This window comes from Suncus etruscus, chromosome 2 (genome assembly GCF_024139225.1).
Source record: "Suncus etruscus isolate mSunEtr1 chromosome 2, mSunEtr1.pri.cur, whole genome shotgun sequence".
NCBI lineage: Eukaryota > Metazoa > Chordata > Mammalia > Eulipotyphla > Soricidae > Suncus > Suncus etruscus.
Genome location: NC_064849.1, coordinates 128,111,240 through 128,128,582, shown reverse-complemented (window position 1 = coordinate 128,128,582; position 17,343 = coordinate 128,111,240). Strand labels below are relative to the sequence as shown.

Below are 17,343 nucleotides of genomic sequence, written 5' to 3'. Positions count from 1 at the left end.
CTAGAGAGGACCTAGTGGGCTGGGGAAGGATTGGCAAAGAGGCCTAAGACCCATTATTACAGCCTGAAACAGAAAGGGAAAAGTCAACTTTTCCAATGAAGGGAAAAAAAAGTCAAACCAATTTAGGAAAAAAATCAACCTGATGGTGGGGGGAGGAATAAATCAATACAGCATCTGCAGTCAGAGAGTTATAAGAATTCACAGAAATACAAAATACTGAGGAAGAGATTTATTTTTAATTGAAAGGATTATGTGGGAGAAAGGAAACAAAAGTAAAATATGGCATCAAAGCTTCTAGAGCACGAAAGTAGGGACATAAAGAGCAACAAGCACGTGAAGAAGATCTGTGAGAGCAGACAGTCTGCCGCAGGGTGCTTGCATTGAGCCTTAAACAGCAACGCCCCTGAGGGTGATGGGGAGATGCTCCACAGGGCAGGACTGGAGAAAGATTGCAGGGATGACTGGGAGTGTCAGGGGTTTCATTACACTATTAAGGCGGAAGTGTCCTTGGGTGGAACTGTGGGGCTTCAGTGGAAGAAATGGGAGAACTAGGCACCAGATATCCCAAACCTTGGGTGAATTTCAAGAAAGGAGGGCCTGAGCAGTGGTGCAAGGGGTAAGGTGTCTGCCTTGCATGTGCTAGCCTAAGACAGACCATGGTTCAATCCCCCAGCATCCCATATGGTCCCCCAAGCCAGAAGCAATTTCTGAACGCATAGCCAGGAGTAACCCCTGAGTGTCATCGGATGTGGCCTCAAAAAACAAAAACAAAAAAGGAAACAAGTGGGCTGGAAAGGTAGCACAAAGTGGTGAGGCATTTGCCTTGCATGCAGCCAATACAGGATGGACTCCAGGTCAATTCCCGGCATCCATATGGTTCCAGAGGTGGTAACTCAGAACAGAAATGAGACATGTTTATGTTTTTCAGCTTTGTTCTGTTTTTCTGGGCAGTGCTCAGGGGCTATTCCCATTGGTATTCAAGGGTTGTTCCACTTGAGATCAAACCAAGGCCTCCCACAAAATGTGGTTTCATCTTGTTGAACTATCCCTCCAGCCCTAGAGAGTTTTCCTTTTCCCTGAAAAATGAGAATGAGGATACAGTCAAGCAAAAGAGGAAACGTGGTAAGAGATACAGCACAAAGGCAGAATGGGTACCAATATCACAAATTACAAGGATGGTAAGAGAAGTGAAGGAACAATTCTGCTGGGGATTAAAGAAGGAAGAGAGGGCCGAGCAACAGTAGAAAGGGTAAGGCACTTGCCTTGCCATGTCTGGGTTGAATCCCCAGATTCCTATATGGTCCCCTGAGCCTACCAGTAGTGATTCCTGCATGCAGTCAAGAGTAACCCCTGAGCTTCAATAGGTGGGGCCACAAACACACACACACACACACACACACACACACACACACACACACACACACACACACAAGAATAGGAGGAAAAAGAAGTAGTGGAATTTTCATCTTTGTTCTTTTCTTTCCTTTTCTATCCCCTCATCCCCGAAATTGTGCTTAGGGTTCTATCGACCATACCTGGTGATTCTCAGAGAACTGAACTACCATATTTTCCAGTGAATAAGACGACCCCCTAATTTTAGAGTTAAAACATAGGTTTAGAGTCGGTGAGAGAGCATGGAGGTAAGGCATTTGCATTCTATGCAGGACAGTGGTTTGAATCCTGGCATCTCATGTGGTCTCCCGTGCCTGCCAGTGGCGATTTCTTAGCGTAGAGCCAGGAGTAACCCCTGAGCAAAGCCGGTGTGACCCAAAAAACAAAACAAACAAACAAAAAAAACCCCATAGGTTTAGGCCTATATTCGCTGTATCAGACAGATCGTTCCTGTGCTGCAACTGTATGTACCACAGTGAGCCAATCACAAAAAGCAAAGGTTCAAAAGTTATACTGTCATAGACTTCCTCTCTGACTCTGGCCAATCTGAGCAGGCTTTTGACAATGTAGATTCGGGTCCAGAACATTGTCTAATTTGCATGCATAAAAAGCCTGCTTGGACTGGCTGAGTTAGAGAGGCAGTCCGAGCAGCCTTGCAGTAATTGGTGCAGGATCGAGTTGGAAAATTCGTTTTGTGGCAATATTCAGACAATTTTCGTTTAGCGGCATATTGAAACATTTTTCGGGACTTACTCGGTGTATAAGACGACCCTCAATTTTTGGTTGACTTTTTTTTTTTTTTTCAAAAGTCGTCTTATATGCTGGAAAATACGGTATCAATTCACTGTAAAAGGTTTAAGGATACAGTGCTACTCAGGCCCTGTGGTACCAGAGAGTAACTGGGCCAGCCCTGCTGGTGCTGCGAGTCTTTCTCGGCTGCACCGTAGAGTGCTTGAGAACTGTATGGTGCCAAGGGGATTGGACAGGGTTGGCCACATATGGCATGTTCCTTAACCATGTGCATTCCCTCTGTCAGCCTCATTTCTGTTTTCAATATAAAGAGCTGTCATACATACATCTTTTATTTGGGGGGGGGGGTTTGGGGTGGCAGGTTCGGGGACCATATGGGATGCTGAAGATCAAACATGGATCAGTCCCAGGTCCACCATATGTAAGGCAACACCCTACCACTGTGCTATCGCTCCGGCCCCACACATGGTCTTTCTTTCTTTTTCTTTTTCTTTTTCTTTTTTTTTTTTTTTTTTTTTTTGGTGACACTCAGTGGTTACTCCTGGCTCTGTGTTCAGAAATCGCTTCTGGCTCAAGTGACAATATGGGATGCTCGGATTCGAACCACCATTCGTCCTGGATCAGCTACATGCAAGACAAACACTCTACCACTGTGCTATCACTCCCGCCCTGGTTTTTCTTTTAATGGGAGATAGATGGTCCAGAGAGGCTAGTCCTGGGGAACCTGGTCCACTCAGCAATCTGAACAGGTTGATGCTAGGCCCAGCTTTACGGTGCTAATCACACCTATCTATGTTCAGTGGCCACCACTATAACATCTGGAAGTGCTTGAAGGTGGGGGTGAGCTGGAGGCAGGAAGAGCATTTGGCACTGAACAAGGGGTTATGTGCCTGGTCTCCAACCTTTGACTTATACCCTGGTCCTGTACCCATGATGTATAGCAACTGGCTATAGATATATTCTTATTTTTTGAGACTTCTTAATGTAGATGCACTAGTTCAAGCTCATTTTAAAAGTTAAAAATTATGGGGGCTGGAGAAATAGCGACCAACCTGGGTTTGATCCCCAGAATCCCATATGATCCCCTGAGCATCACCAGGAAAGGTTCCTGAATGAAGAGCCAGGATTAACCACTGAACACTAATGTATATACCCCAAGAATTAAAGTATTAAAGAATAAAAGTTTTTTTTTTTTTTTTTTTTTTTTTTTTTTGTGGTTTTTGGGCCACACCCGGCAGTGCTCAGGGGTTCCTCCTGGCTCCATGCTCAGAAATTGCTCCTGGCAGGCATGGGGGACCATATGGGACGCTGGGATTCGAACCGATGACCTCTTGCATGAAAGGCAAACGCCTTACCTCCATGCTATCTCTCCAGCCCCGAATAAAAGTATTTAGAATAAAAAAAAAAACTATATTAAAAAAAAGTTTAAGGGGCCAGACAGATAGCATGGAGGTAAGGCATTTGCCTTGCATGCAGGACAGTGGTTTGAACCCTGGCATCCCATATGGTCCCCGAGCCTGCCAGGAGCAATTTCTGAGCATAGAGCCAGGAATAACCCCTGAACGCTGCCGGGTGTGACCCAAAAACAAAGCAAAACATTTAAAATTGTGGGCCAGGGACCAACGCAAAACTACAGTGAGTAAGGCACTTGCCTTGCCTGTAGCTGACTTGGGTTCAATTCCCAGCATTCCATACAATCCCCCAAACACCACCAGAAGTGATCCCTGAGTCAGAGCCAGGAGTAACCCCTGAGCACTGTTAGGTGTAAACCCCCATCTCCTGCAAAATAAATAAATAAATAAATAAATAAATAAATAAATAAATAAATAAATAAATAAATAAATAATAAATTAATAAATAAATTGTGGGCCAGACAGCAGAAACAGAGCTCAGCTGGTCAAAATGCAAGCTTTGCATGTGGAAGGCCCAGTTTTAATCACGGCAAGGTTCTAAGCACAGCTAGGAGTGAACCATTCCCCAACCCCAAACACTGAGCTAGGAGTAGACCCTGAGTACCACTAGATGTGACCCACATGCAAAACAAAGTTTAAAACACACACACACACACACACACACACACACACACACACACAAACTAACTGGGGCTGAATAGTGCAGAGAGCAGGAATGTTTGCCAGTACCCTGGCTTTATTACTGGCACTGCAAGACTCCCCAAGCTCCAGCATGACCAGGTATAGCTTCAAGCATTGCTGGGGTGAACTGGCAATCCCTAGCATTGCAGAGCCCCAGAATGAACTATCTGGCATGATTGGATGAGAATCCTGAGAAGGGCCTGGGGCTTCCTGAAGTGTACACCACTCCAAAATAAAATGGGAAAGCAATGTATAACTAGTCTTTCAGGAGTGGGCATTTAAACTGCTTTGCATATTCCTTTCAGTGACCTTTGCTATGACAATTCTAGAACAAACTGTTCTGTACTGTCCTGAACAAACTGTCCTTTATTGTCTACTACAGTTTCCTCTCCAGAGCACAGAGACATCTCAAACAAAAAACAGTTGGTGTCCTTTCTTTTTAAAATATGTTTCCTGGGGCCAGAGCAATAGCATAGCAGAAAGGGTATTTTTCTTGCACAGGAGATTTGGGTTTGATTCCCAGAATTCCATATGGTCCCCTTAGCCTGCCAGGCATGATTTCTAAGCACAGAACCAGGAGTAACCCCTGAGCACCACCAGGTGTGGCCCAAAAACAAACAAAAATAATTTTTTTCCCTTGGGTGCATGACCTCCATTAGAGTATAATAACATTTTTCAAAATGACAGATAAATCTGACAGAAGAGAACCTTAAGATAATACCTACAGAAAAACACTAAATTTAGGATTTAATCATCTCCAAGTAAATAGTTAGCAAAGGCATCTGGTACAAAAATCAAAACATCTCATTAATGAAAAATTACCTGGGCAATATTTTTTGAAGACATAATTGCCTGATTATAGAATATGCGACCAAAGTGATCTCGATCTGGAAAGACATCTGCTTGCCGAGGTAAATTTGCACCTCCTGAATCAACTAAAGACCAAGGAGAAGAGAGAAGTTAGGACATTTCCAGCACACCAAGACTTGTGTCTATGAAGGTATCAGTTTGAAGACTTTTGTTTACTATTATTGGTGGGTTTGTTTTCTTTTAGGGGGTCACATCTGGTGGTGCTCAGGGTTTACTCTTGACTCTGCACTCAGGAATCACTTCTGGCTAGACTTGGGAGAACAAATGTAATGCCAGGGATAGAATCAAGGTCAACCACACACAAGACAAGCACCTTACCTTCTATACTATTTCTCCAGTGCCCAACAGCATCAGTTCTTAATCACATTCACAAAACCTTTTTTACTACACAGCCTACACAGCTTTCTCCGATTGCCTGCTGAGATCAAATGATCCCATCCTTCAACCATCCCCTTCACTGCCCTCTTCCAAAAAGCTTTATGTTCTCCAATCGCTGTGCAAAATTCCACTTGACATTTAGAACGTTCACTCTCTTAAGGACCAGCTAAAGTCTCAGAAACACCATCAATTCTTAACCAGTTCTGCTAAAAATATGTCTTTCCCTCTTTCACAATACAAAAGCCATTTCAGAACTCATGTGACAATGTGTCACACATAGATTTCTGGTCCTGTTTTCCTGCAGAGATAATCACAGTTAAAAAAGCCAGCTGAGGGGCCGGAGAGATAGCATGGAGGTAAGGCGTTTGCCTTTCATGCAGGAGGTCATCGGTTCGAATCCCGGCGCCCCATATGGTCCCCTGTGCCTGCCAGGAGCAATTTCTGAGCCTGGAGCCAGGAATAACCCCTGAGCACTGCCAGGTGTGACCCAAAAACCAAAAAAAAAAAAAAAAAAAAAGCCAGCTGAACTGAAAGCAGCTTTGCTACTTCATGTGATTACAGGGGACTTTTCTAATCATTCTCGGTATGTTTCCTCTCCTCTGAGATGAAGATAATAGGGATATTTGGGGGTAACATGAATATAATACAATACTTTTGTGTGTGTGTGTTTTTGGTTTTTGGGTCACACTCGGCAGCGCTCAGGGGTTACTCCTGGCTCTACGCTCAGAAATTGCTCCTGGCAAGTTCAGGGGACCATATGGGATTCTGGGATTCAAACCACCGTCCTTCTGCATGCAAGGCAAATGCCTTACCTCCATGCTATCTCTCCGGCCCAGAATACAATATTCTTTTTTTTTTTTTGGTTTTTGGGCCACACCCGTTTGACGCTCAGGGGTTACTCCTGGCTATGTGCTCAAAAATCGCCCCTGGCTTGGGGGGACCATATGGGACGCCAGGGGATCGAACCACTGTCCGTCCTATGCTAGCGCTTGCAAGGCAGACACCTTACCTCTAGCACCACCTTCCTGGCCCCAGAATACAATATTCCTTAAGGTAGCTTTTACAAGGCTGGCATGCCTACAAGTTGTAGGAGCACCTTCCACAGTTGTTAAAAAGCTCTACATAAGGTGCCTATTTAAATCTTTAAGGCCAGTAATGTGGCCTAGTGCTAGAGCACATTCCTTTTAGTAATGAGGCCCTGGATTTGATCTCCAGAGCCATAAAACTGCATATGCACACAGCTGCTTGCACAAACACAAATCCCTGGGACTAGAGATACAGTACAGGGGGTAAAACACTTGTTTTGCAAACCACCTACCCAGGTTAACACCCAGCACCCCAGGTGGTCCCTGAGGTCACCAAGAGTAAACTCTGAGCACAATCAGCTGTGGCCCAAAAACAAACAAACAACACACACAAAAAATAACTATGTCAATGAATAATAAATGTCTTTCAAACCACTACCCAGGAAGTGTCTATCTGCACCACATAGCTTCAATGTATTGTTTGAAATAGCTTTGAGTTTAAATGTGTTTACATGTCAAACACAAATTACTTTGAAAATTTTCTTTCTTTTTAGTATGACTGCTCAATTTATATACAGATTTAAGCATTTAATGGAGTTCCTGACATTTAAGTCTCTTTAAATATTAGTTCTTGTTTTCTCATACTCTGAAGCCATTGTGGTTAACAGAAAAGCAAAATATACAATAGAAAAGAGCCTTATGGGGCCGGAGAGATAGCATGGAGGTAGGGCGTTTGCCTTGCGTGCAGAAGGACAGTAGTTCAAATCCTGGCATCCCATATGGTCCCCTGAGCCTGCCAGGAGCGATTTCTGAGTGTAGAGCCAGGAATAACCCCTGAGTGCTACTGGGTGTGACTCCCCCACAAAAAAAGAAAAGAGCCTTACACAACTATCTCTATACGTGTAGGGGAAAAGCTGGCACATACCAAAGTATTATCAGGAGTATTTCTGTGATATTACCAGGGTTGGCTCTTGTTTACTTTTCTTCCCTGAGTATTTAGCAAAAAAATGCACATTTTTTAATTGTGAGAGAAAATCGATAGTATTAAAAATACCCACTGGGGGCCAGGCAATAGGGCAACTTGCTTTGCATGCTGCCAACTGAAGTTCAATCTCCAATAGCACATATGGTCCCCTGGGCATTGCCAGGAGTAATCCTTGTGTAAAGACCCAGAAGTAAGCCTTGAGCACAATCAGGTTTGGCTCCAAAATCAACAAGCAAACAAAATACCCACTGAACAGCCAGGGGCATGGTAGTAGAGCACTTGTCTTCTACGTGTGAGCCCAGGCCCACCCACACACATCATAAGAGTAAGAAATCCCACAGAGAAAGCCAGACATGTAGCTCCTGAGCAAGCATTCCACCCAAGGACATGACGGTACAATGACAATTGCATGATAACTTGCCCAGGTAGATGCAGGGCAGCCTGTTGTGCAGCGCGATCTCCTGTGCCCGCAGGTGCTTCTTCACAGTCACAGGGTAGTAGGTCCCTCCTTTGACGGTGGCATCATTGGCAATGATCACACACTCTACCCTGGAGGCAGATGTTGAAGGAGAAAATCTGAGCAAGTGAGTCTCCCTCCCAGGCCCTCCACTCAATTTCCACCTTCCAAGCATCTCACTGGGACAACCGCAGAGTTGGGAAAACACTTTCCTCACAGCTACATGCCCACTGACAGACTCTACAGCATCTCACTGGGACAACCGCAGAGTTGGGAAAACACTTTCCTCACAGCTACATGCCCACTGACAGACTCTACAGTAAATTATCACTTGCAATAAATTCGAAGACCCAAACTAAGCCCTCCCTCTTTCTCTCTCTCCCTCTATCCTATCCACACATATTACTACTGGTTTGAGGATAAGAAAATCCTTAATAAACCCTCAATGCTTCTTTTAGAAAGTCCATTTACACAAAGAAAATGGATTTATTCACAGTATTTACTTTTCCTATTTTCACAAGTTTTCTAAGTTACAGCCATACATGTTTTTCTATAAAACTAAGAGAATGGGGCCATAGAGATAGCATAGAGGTAGGGTGTTTGCCTTGCATGCAGAAGGATGGTGGTTCAAACCCCAGCATCCCATGTGGTCCCCTGAGCCTGCCAGGAGTGATTTCTGAGCATAGAGCCAGGAGTAAACCCTGAGCGCTGCCAGGTGAGACCCAAAAACAAAACAAAACGATAAAACCTAAGAGGAGTTTTTTTTTGCTTTTGAGGAGTTTATTTTTAATTATTTGTTTGGCTTTGGCTTTGGGGCCACACATGGTGGAATTCAGGGGCTATCCCTGACCATGCTCAGGGGTCACTCATAGCAGGGTTGAAGGCTCAGATGTATTGTCAGGAAACAAACTTGTGTCAAACATGTACAAGGCTAGTGCCTTATCCACTGTGCTATCTCTCTGGCCCCACATTAAGATATTTTTAATGTCAATTTTACATACAGAACTCAAGAACACATGCTCAAGAACTAGCCAGTTTCTTTTTTGTTTGTTTTTGTTTTTTGTTTTTTGTTTTTGGGTCACACCCGGCGGTGCTCAGGGGTTACTCCTGGCTGTCTGCTCAGAAATAGCTCCCGGCAGGCACGGGGGACCATATGGGACACCGGGATTCGAACCAACCACCTTTGGTCCTGGATCAGCTGCTTGCAAGGCAAACGCCGCTATGCTATCTCTCCGGGCCAGAACTAGCCAGTTTTATGGTAACACTTTCAGCATCTTTCTTATTCACCAGGTTATAACTTCTTCACATTACAAGCAATATTTAGTAGCAAGAAGAGCAACTTGTAATGATATTAAACACAGACTTCAAAGAGTTAAAAGGTTGGAATCACTGAGCTAAATAATTCTACCAAGTTCCCAGGTGACGTTAGGATCAGAACTGGAAAGTGCATCCTCAGACAGTAGCTCCCACTTCCACCTGCAAGAGACACCTGTGCAGGCCTAGATGACACCTGCATGTTCAGTTTAACAGGGAGATCAGAGTGGGTCCTCAGCATCTTTGTAGGGTCTTCTCCCATTCACTCCTGCTTCCATTAATCTAATATATGTCTGAGTAAAATTCCTCTGTCCTGAGGAACAGAAACGGCATAAATGCTCAGCCTGCCACACAAAGCAACAAGTGCTAGATGCCAGCAACTCTCACTCCTATTGCTGCCCTAGACCTGCAGAGTGTGGAAGGATACGCACCCGGACACTCTCCCAATGCCTGTGATGATGCCACCTGCAGGGACCTCTTCATTACCGTATAACTGGTAGCCTGCAAACTGAGAGAATTCCAGAAATGGAGACCTACGAAGAAGAACGGAGGTTATCTTTTTTTTTTAAAGCAAACATAAACAGTCAACACATGAAAAACAATCTCTTCTTTGGTATAGCAATGTTTTAAAAAATAGGCTGAAGCAATAACACATGGGCATTTGCCTTGCATGCAGCCAATCTCAGTATCCCATATGGTCCCCCAAGCAACAGTAGGAAAGACCCCTGAGTGTAGAGCCCAGAAGTAACCCCTGAGCATCACTGGGTACGATTGCCCCCCCCTCCAAAATACACACTAGGCACAACAATCTGTGATAAGGGCCAGAGAGATAATATAGCAGGTAGGGTGTTGCCTTCCATGCAGCTGACATGGGTTCAATTTCCTGACACCACTTTGCCTCCTACCCCATCAAGCCTCTGAGCAAAGAGCCAGGAATAAGCCCTGAGCACTGCCAGGTCTTGCCCCAAAACAAACAAATCTGTGACAACTTCCAGCAGAGCCTGGTATTTGTTTCCCTCAGTGAGTTTCCCCAGCACACGCACCACACTCGACCCAGAATCGCCTCACAGTAAACATGTGTTGCAGGATCTCACATGGGCCCAGAATTCAAAAGTACTCATTTACATCATGCGGAAGAGAAGCCTGCACTGAAGAAGTGTGAGTTAGAGGGCGCACCCACCCTGGGTCTAGCAGGCTGTCCACTCTTTCTCTAGGCAGCAGCTTCCCTCTGGATACGTGACGTGCTCGGGCTTTCTCACCACCTCCTACAATCAAAACAAGACAGTGAGCCATCAGCGGGCATGGAAGAAAGTCTCTGTGTAACAGTGCCCCTGCTACTACATACCGGTAATTCTGGATCCAAAACTAGATACTTCTTAAAAAAAGTTTTATGCATCCTTAAGAAAATGTTAAATTTTCAGCTCAAATTAAATACAGACCTGAGCGATATAAAAGTAAGTAAGGCTCTTTTGCTTAGCATGTGGACAACCTGGATTTGATTCCCAGCATTCTATATGGTCCCCACGTGCCACCAGGAGTAATTTCTGAGTGTAGAGCCAGGAGAAATCCCTGAGCATTGCTGAGTCAGACATCCCTCCTCCCCTGTATCTGTATCTAAACACTATTTAAGGAGGCTGGGGCAATAGTACAGCAGTAGGGTGTTTGCCTTGCATGCAGCCAACACAGGACAGACCCCGGTTCAAATCCCAGCATCCCATATGGTCCCCTGAGCTTTCCAGGAGCGACTTCTGAGGGCAGAGCCAGGAGTAACCCCAAACCCCCCCCCAAAAAAAAAAAAAAGGCTGTTTAAAATTAAGCATCAGGAGTCAGAGAGATAGTACAGGGGGTTAGGCTCTTGCTTTGGATGTGACTAATCCCAGTTCCATGTTGGCACCCTTTAGAATCCTCTGAGCTCTACCAGGTGTAACCACTGAGCACAAAGTCAGGAGTATGCCCTGAGCATAGCTGGGTGTGGATGAAAAAACCCTCAAAATTTTAATTGCAAAAACTTTTCATCCCCTTCCCACCCAAAAGTGATCAAAAGGAAATAAACCCATGGCACTAAGGAAGGCGGAGGCTGGATCTTGGGGGCACAGTGGCCACTGAGGGTTAGGCAGGTAGAGAAAGGGGAGGAAACGGGGGCACAAGATGTTCCTTTTGGGACTGGGCTTCCAAGCAGTGCTCAGGGAGCCAGAGGCCACAACCAGAGATATTCAACCAGCCAGGCTCATCCAAGGAGGAAGTGCTGGAGGGCTGGAGCAGTGAGTCCTTGGAGTCATGCTTAGGGGCTAACAGGTGCAGTGGCCTGACCTTGGGGCCATGGCTCCTGAGCTATCCCTCACACCCCATTCAGTCCCTATGACATGATTTCTTCTGTCTGCCAGAGGTGGACCTTGGTGTTCAGAGCAGCAGGTGGGCTATGCGTCCACAGGTAGAATGAGGGGCCGCTGGGAGGATGTCGGCTCAGAATTAAGTTGCTCTGATTCTTATTACCTGGCCACTTCTTGAAAATAACCCCCACTATCCCCACTTACACAAACTCAGAGTCTGAAGAGTCTGCTTTCCTTCAGCCTTATTTTCCATAGGGCAATCATTGTACCTAAAACATTCATTTTGATCCCACTTTCACATCTTGAAATTTGAAGGCATTTTCACAATTCCTCGTATCTTTCCCATGCTACCGCCAGGGGGCAGTCGCGGCGTGTATGTCTACCTCTGCACTGCCCAGGTCTGTTCAACAGTTCTCTGGGTACTGTTGCCGCCTTGTGCACGGAAGTTGCACATCACTTAAACAGGTCTTTCCTTTAAAAATAAATAGATGGTATGGGGGAAACAGAACAGGCTAAGCAAGGCACTTGCCTTACCTAGCTTAAGGTCTCCTTCTTTGATGCAATTTTTCCTTTCTAACCCCCCATGGCACCAGGAAAGATGTATCACAAGACTTGTATTTCCAGTCAGGAGAAAGGACTGGTGGTGCTCATCATGAGTCAGAGGGCAAATAATTGCTCTTGGTCAGGAGTCCAGGATCCAATATTTGGTTTGGTTTAGTCTGAGTCACACCTAGAGGTGTTCAGGGCTGACTCCTGGCTCTACATTGACTTCTGGCAGGACTTGCAGGACCACATATGGTACTGGGGCTAAATTCAGGGTCAGCTGCATACAGGGCAAGCACCCACCCCATTTGTATTATCACTCCAACCCCAGCAACAGCTTTTTCTTAATTTAATGGTAGAGAACCCCAGGCAGATCAAGAGCAAGTCCTTTGGACTGAAGGACTGTCAAGATTATATTACTGAGTTTGAGGGGGAACTGGGACAGAAGTAGAGGGAGGTGAAAGGAAGTGGTCATGCTGGTGAGGTGTAATACTGAAAAATTTAATGCACAAAACCCTGCTGTGAACAGCTTTGTAAAACAGGGTGCCTAAAATGAAATTTAAGGGAAAAAAACTTATGACACATCACAAAGGATCCAAGGATGACACTAAGTGGCCTATTGGCCACCTGAACACTGGCTCCCTCACATCATCTGATCCAGCCAGATGGACACGGAAGAGCAGATAAGGAAGCATTCACTGGGACAGGCCCTTGTCTGGGAGCACACCTGTGATCTCAGACAGTGGTCACAGAAAAAGAACACCAATGGCACATTTTTCTCCGCTGCCTCATTTTTTGTTTGTTTATTTTTGGTTTAAAGGCAACACCCAGCAGCGTTCAGAGGTTACTCCTGGCTCTGTGCTCAAGAATTGGTCCAGGCAGACTCAAGGAACTATATGGGATGCCAGGGATTGAACCAGGTTGGCCACATGCAAGGCAAATGCCCTACTACTGTGCTATCTCTTCAGCCCTGCATTTTTTTTATTGTTTTTTTTTTTCTTTTTCTACAAACCCAGCAGTGCTCAAGGGCTACTCCTGGCACTGTGCTCAGAGGTTGCTGGCAGAGCACTAGGGTCAAGCCAAGGCCTCTTTCGGGTTAAGCAAATGCTCCAGTCCATCAAGAGATCATCCAGTCCCTATATTATGTAATTTCTTCCAAGCAAAAATGATATTTAATGTCACTTTTTCAAATTTGGAAAGCAATGAAAATTGAGAAAGTTTTTGGACAGTCTAATTTTCAATAAACACACAAAAATTATTCCCAAGTTCCATAATATAGCAGAAAATTCTTACCGCTACAAATTACTACAATATGAATATGACTTATCAAAATATTTTAGAGTCATTTGTTAGAACAAAAAATGTCAATGCCATTTGTGGTTGAAATAAAACCTTAGAAATGGGGCCGGAGAGATAGCATGAAGGTAAGATGTTTGCCTTGCATGCTGAAGAACGGCGGTTCGAATTCTGGAATCCCATATGGTCCCTCGAGCCTGCCAGGAGCTATTTCTGAGCATAGAGCCAGGACTAATCCCTGAGCACTGCCAAGTATGACCCAAAAACAAAAACAAAAACAAAGAAAAACTTAGAAACATTAGTTAATTGATGAATAAATGGTCCACCTTGCAGAATTTTCATTTTTAGTCCACCCTCTCCCCCAAATACTGACAGTACTTTAGGTGCAGAAAACTGAAAAAAAAAAAATAAAAAAGGAACAGTGCTTTATACCAAAATGCACAGTCTCGTGCTATTAATTTTCCCTGCAACACAAAAAAAGCTTCACTCCAAATTCCTAGGAGCTGAAAGATGAGTGATTGTTTACCTAGTCTCACATTCTGTGCACGTTCATGCAGCTGATCTACTAGTGCCCTCATCTGTTCATAGTTTTCCTAAAACAGAAACAAAGAGAGAGAAGGCAGTGTTAAAACACAGTGATCTGTATCACCAAAAATAAGGTCAAAGGGAGCATCATTAGGCAATTGACCTCAATTAACTTCCATTCTGGGAAGTCCCACAACTCCCCCATACACACATTGGTCTCCATGTACAGTGACCCCAATAGAAAGGATTAAATTCCTGCATTTCCATCTTTGCTCAGGTTCTTCTTCACCACAATTCCCAACCCACCGGGTTTTTCTGAATCTGAATCTTACTCTTCATGTTGTAACAAGCAACTGAAAATAAATTTGCTTGTGCCTGTTATGGAGGCAGGTTATGGTGGTGTATGGGAGATTGAGGGCACTGGCAAAGGGAAGGTCATGCTAGTGGTGAAATTGGTGTTTAAAAATGTAATGCCTGAAATGGCTGTATTATGAACAAGTAGGCAAATCATAGTCTAATAGTAAAAATTAGAAAAAAAAATAGAAGCAAAGGGGCCAAGAGATAGATAACAGTGGTAGGGTGTATGCCTTGTATGCAGCCAACCTGAGATGAACCGGCATCCCATATGGTCCCCCTGCCAGGAGTGATGTCTGAGTACAGAGCCAGGAGTAACCCTGAGAACTGCCAGGTGTGGACCAAAAATAAATAAATAAATAAATAAATAAATACATACATACATACATACATACATACATACATACATACATAAATACAAGCAAACAAAGGATTCTCTCTTTTGATCTGCACTCCTAGTCTAATAAGGCCAATTACCTGCACAACCCTCTCAACTTACTTTTCTTTCATGCCTAGAAAACTTTTTCTTTTGGGTGGGGGTGTGTGGGCTCGAGGCGGAACTGGGCCACTCTTAGTGCTCAGAGATACTCCTAGCTCTTTGTTCAGGGGTGACTCCAGGCAATTCTCAGAAGATCATAATCATTGCTAGGGTCAAACCACTTTCTGCCACACTCAAAATAAGCACCTTAAGTCTTGTACTATATCCAGCACTCTCTATTACCCAGTAAGTTTCCCTTTTTCTATCTAAAAGAAGGGGAAGTAGAGTGATAGTATAGCAGGTAGGGTGCCTTGAGCGCAGTTGACCCAGGTTCAATCCCTGGCACCACATATGGTCCCGCTGAGCCCCACTAGGAGCAATCTCTGAGTGCAGAGCCAGGAGTAAGCCTTGAGTATTGGGGAACAAGAGGTGGCCCAACAACCAAAAAAGAAGAAAATAAACCATCTGCATGAAAGCACCAACACCTCTATTTACCTAACTGCCTACCACAAACTAGAAATTTCTGCTTCATCCATGACTCCTCACTCTTCTTTACATTCCATTAAATCTCTATAACATCCGCCCTTCTCTTCTGTAACTCTAACCAATCCTCAATATTTCTACCTTCCACCCCACCCAACTCTAGTTTCTTCTCCATTCTAATCTATCTTCCATATTGCTGCTTCTACCAGGTGTAGAGGACTGGATCACTTTTCTGATGTCCTTGTTAAAGGACGTAGCCTAGAAGACAGTCTGGAAGCTGAACATAAATGTGGTTGCTGAATGCAAGACCTTCCTCTGTATGACACACTAATCAATCCAATCTACCACTTCATAAACTCCAGGCCCAAGCCATAACTTCCATATTCTCTCATCCACTGTACACTTTTCTAACTTGATATATCTAGGTTCATAATTTCCTTGGTCTGTAGTCTTGTCTCCCACCCTCAAACTCAAAACTAACCAGCTCTTATCCTTCCATCAAGATCCAGCTCATGGGCCCAGAGCGATAGGACAGTAGAGAGGGTGTTTGCCTTGCACACGGCTGACCCAGTTCATTCCCGACATCCTATATGGTCCCCCATTTGGTCTCTGAGAACAGAGCCAGGATAACCCCTGAGTGCTACCTGGTGTGGCCCAAAAACAAAAACAAACAAAAAGAACCAGCTCATGGGGGTGAGAGTGATAGTACAGAGGGTAGGGCACTTGCCTCACATGCAGCTAACCTGAGTTCAAGCCCCTGCACCCGCTATGGTCCGCAAACCCACCAAGAGTAACCCCTGAGCACAGAGCCAAAAGTAACCCCTGAACACTACTACTCAGGCCCCAAAACAAAACAAAAAATCCAACTAAATTATGACTTTTTAAAAAAAAACTTTTTTGTTGTTTTGTTTTTGTTTTTCGGCCACACCCGTTTGATGCTCAGGGGTTACTCCTGGCTAAGTGCTCAGAAATTGCCCCTGGCTTGGGGGGACCATATGGGATACTGGGGGAATCAAACCGCGGTCCTTCCTTGGCTAGCGCTTGCAAGGCAGACACCTTACCTCTCGCGCCACCTCACCGGCCCCAAAATTATGACTTCTTATTTGCAGCTCCCTGGCCAATCTTGTCGAGCTCTACAATCACTTATCACACTGGACTGGAACTACCTGCTTTCTCATTAATCTTCACAATAAAGGGGCCAGAAACCCAATAAAAATTATGAACACCATTCCTGCACATCTCTACCAAATGCTTATGCACTTAAAATGGGGCCTATGCCATATAAACCACTTAATACTAATACACTAAATATTTTCTCCTGACCCCAGGAAATCAAGAAACATTTGGGTATCTCTTGCTGAACATTGTTACAGTATGTACATTTTCTTTCAATTCTTTTGTTTATCCACAAGTAGAACTTTTTTTCAAGTGTTTGAAAGCAATGTGTACGATTTAAATGTGATCTCTAGATTTAGAAACCATGGGAGTGGGTAGACTGAAACTTTCAGCAAATGTTCTCAACAGTTGCAAGTAGTCTTGACCTTGTGATACTTTCCAGTGCCAACCAAGGGCACTGACAGGCACTGGAAGAAAAATATTTTCTATCAATACAGTGAATTATTTATCTAAAATTGGTCAGTCATAACTCAGACTTACCTTTACTAAGTTAGTAGATACCAAAGCTGGCTACCACCAAGTAACTTCCCCCACTCAAAAAAAAAAACATAACAAAAACAAAACAATTTTATAACAGTGGACTGGAGAAGGCTCCAATGGTGGGAGCCAAGATTTCATCCCTGGCACTGCATGATTCCTTCCTGCCTGGTCCCCCGAGAGAGACTCAAAAGCACTGAGCACATATCACTGCAAAGTACCAAAAAGGCTAGGGTGCTACTTAAGGCGAATAACTATTCACAAGTTCCCAAGATGACAGTATGGCAATAAATGTTGAGAGTCAATGATTTCAACAAAACCAAGTACAGAGCCAATGCTAAGAGGGAGCCAAGTTGTATTTGATTTGAAACTGTTTTCTTTCTCAAACTTCCCTGTTCTTTTGAGTGAGATCTTGGC

The 17,343-nt window shown here is 44.3% G+C and overlaps 1 protein-coding gene across 1 annotated transcript in view; it reads right to left on the bottom strand.

Annotated features, from left to right (window-relative positions):
• MCCC2 (methylcrotonyl-CoA carboxylase subunit 2) overlaps window positions 1-17,343 on the bottom strand; it is a 60,981-nt gene that overhangs the window by 43,312 nt on the left and 326 nt on the right. The window contains exons 2-6 of the mRNA XM_049768786.1: window positions 13,960-14,026; window positions 10,445-10,529; window positions 9,696-9,797; window positions 7,915-8,042; window positions 5,058-5,170 (exon numbers count right to left, since the gene is read on the bottom strand). Of these exons, the coding sequence (XP_049624743.1) occupies window positions 5,058-5,170; window positions 7,915-8,042; window positions 9,696-9,797; window positions 10,445-10,529; window positions 13,960-14,026 (495 nt within the window). The remainder of the gene's footprint in view (window positions 1-5,057; window positions 5,171-7,914; window positions 8,043-9,695; window positions 9,798-10,444; window positions 10,530-13,959; window positions 14,027-17,343) is intronic.